At 41.0% G+C, this 6,636-nt stretch overlaps 2 protein-coding genes across 2 annotated transcripts; one reads left to right on the top strand and one right to left on the bottom strand.

The window, feature by feature from the left end:
* Nucleotides 1-486: 486 nt before the first annotated feature.
* Nucleotides 487-1,396, bottom strand: LOC132706387 (macrophage migration inhibitory factor homolog). Its single transcript, XM_060677696.1, has 3 exons — nt 1,030-1,396; nt 804-979; nt 487-754 (listed from the first exon to the last, which is right to left on the bottom strand). Exons 1-3 carry the CDS (start codon nt 1,138-1,140, stop codon nt 673-675), a joined length of 369 nt encoding a protein of 122 aa, XP_060533679.1. The 5' UTR covers nt 1,141-1,396; the 3' UTR covers nt 487-672.
* Nucleotides 1,397-2,057: 661 nt separating this feature from the next.
* On the top strand, nt 2,058-4,909 carry LOC132706386 (chitinase-3-like protein 2). Its single transcript, XM_060677695.1, has 5 exons — nt 2,058-2,417; nt 2,474-2,625; nt 2,668-3,049; nt 3,221-3,463; nt 3,814-4,909. Exons 1-5 carry the CDS (start codon nt 2,371-2,373, stop codon nt 4,391-4,393), a joined length of 1,404 nt encoding a protein of 467 aa, XP_060533678.1. The 5' UTR covers nt 2,058-2,370; the 3' UTR covers nt 4,394-4,909.
* Nucleotides 4,910-6,636: the final 1,727 nt, after the last annotated feature.

The raw sequence follows: 6,636 nt of genomic DNA, 5'->3' as shown, positions 1-6,636 counted from the left end.
GAGAGATTTACAGGTTTCATCTATCTTATAGGGTACGTAAGATATTCGAAAAGATATCATTTTAAATCGCAATTACCAGTACAAATTTTAATATTTACCATAGAGAGTATGCACAAAGAAATTACATCGATTTTGCCAAAGTTCCATAGTGGTCTGCAGAAACATAATAGAAAAATAGGGCCCTCTAGGACAAAAAGCCTTTAAAATACAAAGTTGCCTAGTGACTTTATAGACTACGAGGCCCGTGGTACAGAGCTGATGACTGACACAGCCACAATTTTTCGAAATCAATTTTGTTGGTTGCGACAAATTTTCGGGCGAAAAGCGAATAAAGTGAGTGGAGATTCGAGTTTAAAAAAAACTGCAGAAAAGTACAAAAATCTCATGGACGAAATGTAACAATTATTTAGGGCCCTTGAATTCAATTCATCAGTGTAAAGAAAGTTATCAACCCTGATGTTTTTATAAATTATTGGAAATGACAAATAAGGCTGAACCAAAGATATTTATTCAAACAAAACACTTAGAGCATAGTATTGTTTTACACAAAACGGACTCAAATAAAAAATAAAAGCAATAAAAACAGGAACACTCAATAAATTGTAGTTTTTCTGAAAATTTAGGCCCCTGGGTGACTTTTTAGATGTTATTGGGAGAGCTTGGACAAACGGCTTAACCGCCGAAGATTTCCCCGAATGTCGTACCATTGTAACCCACATCGCTGGCCGCTGCATTCTGGAAATGGATGTACATCCTGCAAAACGCAATTACACACCCGAATTTTGCAAAGAGTTTCATTTCACCTGTCGCTCGGCACCCCGATCGACTGTTCCACAACCTCAGCCAAGGCCTTGGATATTTTGACGTTTTCCTTTGGTCCGAGCGCTCCGATGCTCATGAGTGTAGCTTGAGCAGCGGGCTTAGTTGCGTCGCCCCCAAACGAGGTGTTTACGTCGCCGACTACCGTCACTGCGCAATACTGAAATTATCGCTTTAAAATGGTGATTATAATGTTGAATTTAAACTTACGTTGAGTGGTTTACCCGCCAGAACTTTGGAAAGGGTTTGCGCAATTTTAGCCGGTAGGTCAGCGGGTATTTTACCTTTGGGCACGTTAGTTTCAATGCGAAAATGCGGCATCTTCGTGTATAATTATTTTTATTGCGAATCAGCTCAACGCCCGTTAAGACCGTCGAGAGGTTACCAGCACGGAATGCAAATAGGTCTTTTCTATAATGCCACTTCTCTCCTGTTATAACCGTATGCAATAACGGTGCAAAGCTATTTAACGCAACTGTATAGTTCTTTGAAAAATTCAATATACTCGAAAAATAAATGATAGAAATTAGAAAATTATCTAATTAGATTATTTCAAGGGAATTGAGAACATTCGCAAAAGCATAGTTACCATAGAATACGAAGCCGCAAGTTTACGTTATATCAGTAATGCCGATTTGGTATTGGGTCACAAAGTTGTTTTTCAAAAATATTAAGAATCTTTGTTTTAATCATAAATAAAATAAATTTCATGAGTATAATAGCAGAAAATCAATTTTTTAAATTATTTGTAAGTTTATTTATTGATGTCATTTTAAGTGCCTCCGTAATGTACCGAGTTATATATTTTATTAATGCGTATATTAATTTTTTTTTCCTGAACACTCAGATTCCAAAAATTTTAATTTTTTAATATAACTAAAAAAAAACTATCAACCTATCTTAATTGTCTTTGAAATTTCAGTAGATAGATTCAGGAGTTACCAAAAGTTAAAAAAAAACAGAATAGAAAGCTTTAAAACTAGAAAAAAGTCTATAAAAATATAAATTTTTAAATGTACGTTAAAAACTGGACAAAATGCGAAAGTATTCGGAAGGATGCATCATACCAGTAGCGATTTAATTGTCTTATTGACGTAGAACAGACACACCACAAAAACAAATACCCAATCTTAAACTTTCGTGTTGTAACCTGAAATTTTATTTTAAAATTTCGTGCTTCATGGAAACATCCCATTACCTCATAGTATTGACCGGTAATTAGTACTTAATCGCCGCGTAATCTCTGTCAAAACCTAACCAACCAAATCTAACCTCTATTATCTGAGGTGTCAAACGATATCGCAAATATTCTGCGCAAAAAAAACAAACGATAAAAAAGAGGCGTGTGTCTATAAAAAAAGTGCAAACGCCAGGAATATTTGTAAACATATTTATTTTACGAGGATGATGTATCAAAATTCAATTGTGCGATTGACCCTACGGCGATGTCGCGGCCGATACTAAAAAAAAATAACTCGCAAGAAGTTTTCCAGAATGATCGGCATTTTTTCGAGGATCGATTTTTAAGCAGATTCGCGTTGCACTCCCAGAATGTTTTCGCCCGAACACAACCGTTACATTTTGCTTCAAAATCCGACGTGAGTAAGCGAATTATTTAAGGTCCACAAAAAGAAAAAAATCAAATAATTTTTAGGGATCACTGGACCCTCGATAAGAAAGCTCTGTTGGTAGTGGGATGTCTTATCCTCCCCATTACCATGTTCTGCGCGACATATATGATCCTGTTTGGTATTTACGAAAAGCTGCTATACCCAAAACAGAGCTTGAGCAGCTTCAGTTCTTCAAGTGGGTATTATCTATTAAAATGTTTGCATTTTTTTTTTCTAGTCGTTTTAGAGAAAGACCTCCATAGGGCGTCAGTTTATGGCGGCTATGAACGCAGAAATAATTACACCGAAATTCAAAGAACTCCCCACCAAGCTCTCGATGTGTCAATCTTTAGATTGGTATGCTACTACAACTTTCCAAGTAATGCGCAGTCCTTGCAAGTTAACGACATTGATCCCAATCTCTGCACCCATCTAAATCTCGCCTTTGGCAGTGTAATAAATAACAGTATTTACCTGTCTGATGCTGATTTACCTTATGTAAGACAGGCCGTGAAATTAAAGGCTGTCAATAAAAACTTGAAAGTGTTGATATCTATTGGCGGGGCCTATAACGACCGAGGTTTTCCCGAAATGGTACTAAATCATACGAACAGAAAAACGTAAGTTTATAACGGCGCCTCAGTTTAACACAGTTTCCATTAACCACAACGTAAATTTAACAGTGTTGACGTTTACCTATTGACACACAGAATAGAATAGAATTTGGTTAGTTTAATGCATACGTCGCCGCCAGGTGGCGGGTCGTAGTTCACTGCTACCCAACCTTTTAGGTTTATAAAGTCCGTGATCGGGTTTGCGAAAACATACGGTATCGATGGCGTGGATCTTGATTGGGAGTTTCCCGGAGAGGAGCCAGTCGCGGACAAACATCAGCGCCAACACTTTACTCAGCTACTACACGAGCTTCGCAGGGCGGTTGCGCGACACACGAACATGGCGCTGCTGATTACGCTGGCAGTTGCTGCTCCCGTGCAGATTGTGGACACCTCCTACGACGTTTCTTACGTCAACGAGTAAGTGAGGGGATTCAAAATAAAAGGGGTCTCTCTAACAAAATAAAGTTATGCTTTACCGGGTGTCAGAAATTAGCTTCTCACTGTTGGGATATGGGTAGCTGCAACAGATCAGAAGCCAGTTCAAAGTTGCCCATTTTGTCGTTGATTCTAAATGCATTTTCAACTCTAAAGATTCCAAAGATTTTCGAAAATATGAAAAAAAAAGAAATTTGGAATACCTAGTATACAGGATTACTCAGTTTTTTGTAGTCGGACGTCATCGGTTTAAAGAACACCAAAATGAGCTTGAAATTGTTATAGCGTCGCTGTAAGGAACTAACTCACTTTGGATTGAACATTGTTTACAGTTATGTGGACTACATCAACCTGATGTCTTACGACTACCACCACTACACCAGGCTAACCCCATTCACGGGGATCAATTCGCCCCTCTATGCGTCCTCCTTGGAAAAGTATTACCTGGCTACAATGAACATAAACTATTCAAGTCACTATTGGAACTCTTTGGGAATGGACAAGAGCAAAATAGTGATCGGTTTGCCGACGTACGGTCACACTTTCCGTCTAATGAATCCTAGAAACGAGGGACCGTATGCACCAGCCTCAGGTGTCGGCAAACTCGGTACCTTGGGGTTCGCAAGTTACCCCCAGGTTTGCAGTTTCCTACTGAGCAACCGCATCACGCCCGTATTCGACATGGAAACTTTGAGCCCCTACGCGTCCAAGTACTACGAGTGGGTATCGTTCGACGATGAGCAAAGTTTAACTTACAAGGCGGAGTTCGTGAGAAACAATAACTTTGGAGGCGCCATGATTTACTGTTTAAATATGGACGATTTCAAGGGCGCGTGCAAAATGGGATCCGGGCGCAAGTTTCCGCTCGTTTCGGCTGTCAGACAAGCGCTGGATGGCCAAGCGGGTGCTTAAACTTACGGTTACTGTTAAAAAGTTGGGTTATGTTACCCGAATATTGTTAGGACCACTTAAAATTTAATCCCTCCGCAGGCAGCTGACTTTTACTTAAGCGACCGACGCCAAAGCTTAGTACGAAATGACGATTTGTTGTACCAAAAATGACTGTGATAAAGATATTAAGTGTTTAAGGTTAGGGTTACCAGTGTTTAATACCAATTATTTACCAGGCTATTGTGCACAAATTCAAAAATCACTACAGTTTCTCCACGAATTTTGTTTTATTCCATATTCCAACCCTCAAATTTTCTTCGGCCTTATGTCAACCAAACCAACATAGACAATTTCTGAGGAATACTCTAGTATGCAACGCACGTGACAGATTAAAGTCTACGTCAAATAATCGTTAATTACGGGAAAACAATCGATTTAAAGTGAACCTTCAAGCTTTATTCCGCACAAGAACAAGCACTTACACGAAAACTAACCACATCGAAAGTAGCAAATAAAGAATGCATTTTACGCCGTCTAGTTTTGGTTAGCTTTGACAGCCTTTGCGAAACTCCCACCAAAGTATAGCGATTTGCGTAACAATGTTGGTATTATTTGGGAAAAAAAACATAACACGGTGCAATTCTACCAATAACAGACTAGAATTCGGTTTTTCCCATAGAAATATCGAATTATCCGTAATAACTGTAATTAATCCATAGAACATTGATATTGATACTTGGTTTGCCCCAGGACACCCAAGCCCGAATTCCTCACATCTATGCCTCAAGAATAACAGTTTCCTCGTCGTCCGATCGCCTTTGTCGCTGATACGACACGACGCTAGATGTCACGGCGAACGTCACCATTTAAATTCATTTTGAATTAGGTCTAGTAACTACGAACGTGGGTTACGCGCTCACCATAAATAATCCACTGATGTCTGGTGGACGATTTGGAGAATACGCCGCCGAAAATTTAAAACATCGTCCCAAGTTCTCTACTTTTTCGAGCGATATCCATTTGCGAATTTTAACGCACGCCACCACAGCTAGATGGTGCGACGCGTCAATTCGCGAATGTAGCCCGCAGACGGTTTGTGTCTGTACAGTTTCGGTTTTCCGCGATTTTTTGTCTGTTCCCGGGCGAAACAAAACGAAAAACGGATGCCGCACAAGCCTTAAGGGGCCTCCCTCATCTTTCGAAAGGGATGCCCGCCCCCGTGACGGTCAGAGTCGTCGAAAAATCGGCATTTTTTTAAGGTAAGCACCTATATCAGATTCCGATCAGAGTGTGTCTGACCTAATTTCGGATTTTTGCGTGATTTTGTCGTCTCTTCGCCTTTACTCTTTTCGACTGGCTGCCGTATCGCGTGCCCGTCTCGTTTCAGTCTCGCGACGGTCTCGGTGGAACGTGGAGTTTTCCGTAAATTAGCGGCGGTTCGTTTTTTAAGGTTATTTTTGCACACACAGCCACACGCGAAGGCTCGAGCGGTATGTAGTTTGGCGAAGAAGTCACCGGGAACCGGCGTGGGGCGCAGCACAAAAAAAACTGCAGCGCTAACTCTTTCGGTGTACAAATATCGTGTTCCCGCGTGGCGGGTCCCGCCCCCGTCGTCTCGAAGCTCTTTTTATATTATGTAACTGGAACGGTATGTTCTCTGGCTATTTTTCGCCAAAAGTGTCTGCCGCCTAGCAACAGACGAACCGGAGCGTATCGAAAACCCTGTATTATATCTACGCGATTTTTCGCCACAGTTTAAACATTTTACGGCCCACCGTCAACCCGGCGACTAGACTGGACAAAAACAGCCTTCCGTGATTTTTTTCGAAGACGGGTGGCGGCGGTTCCGTGGTCCATGCCGCGCGTTTCAATTCGACCGTTATCGAGAGTGCCGTGCTCGATCGTTTAAGTCAAGAGTCTAATTTGAAAATCGAATTCCGACGCGAGCCGGAATCATGCGGTTCGACGCGACAGGCGGTGAAAAAATTAAGTGAAGTTTCAGGGTAAGTTTTGAACCCGTCCCTCGAGCGAGAGACTAAGTTAAATGAGTGTGCTTGGCAATGAAAGTCTACTTGCCTTCGACGCAACTCTCCCCCACCCCCTAACAAACCAAGTATGGACGAAACGAGTGTGCTTTGGATATTCCGTAATGTCAAACATCGACGTAGACCGTTACTTTATTTTAAAATAAGAGACGATAGGATCGAAAACCGAAGCGACGGATCCCTCACGTGTTACCCCATATTTAGAAAGGGCGGTTACTC

The sequence above is a fragment of the Cylas formicarius genome, unplaced genomic scaffold, assembly GCF_029955315.1.
Source record: "Cylas formicarius isolate icCylForm1 unplaced genomic scaffold, icCylForm1.1 PGA_scaffold_8__14_contigs__length_24414737, whole genome shotgun sequence".
In the NCBI taxonomy this organism is placed as follows: domain Eukaryota; kingdom Metazoa; phylum Arthropoda; class Insecta; order Coleoptera; family Brentidae; genus Cylas; species Cylas formicarius.
Note: the sequence above shows the minus strand (reverse complement) of the source record. Positions and strands in the feature narration are given on the sequence as shown.

Excerpts from the sequence above, each read along its gene's own strand:
- LOC132706387 (XM_060677696.1), bottom strand. The coding sequence starts at position 1,140 with ATGCCGCATTTTCGCATTGAAACTAACGTGCCCAAAGGTAAAATACCC. Across the intron at positions 980-1,029 it reads TGGCGGGTAAACCACTCAAC|TATTGCGCAGTGACGGTAGT; the intron begins GTAAGTTTAAAT and ends CGATAATTTCAG. Across the intron at positions 755-803 it reads ATCGGGGTGCCGAGCGACAG|GATGTACATCCATTTCCAGA; the intron begins GTGAAATGAAAC and ends TGCGTTTTGCAG.
- LOC132706386 (XM_060677695.1), top strand. The coding sequence starts at position 2,371 with ATGTTTTCGCCCGAACACAACCGTTACATTTTGCTTCAAAATCCGAC. Across the intron at positions 2,626-2,667 it reads GAGCAGCTTCAGTTCTTCAA|TCGTTTTAGAGAAAGACCTC; the intron begins GTGGGTATTATC and ends TTTTTTTTCTAG. Across the intron at positions 3,464-3,813 it reads GACGTTTCTTACGTCAACGA|TTATGTGGACTACATCAACC; the intron begins GTAAGTGAGGGG and ends CATTGTTTACAG.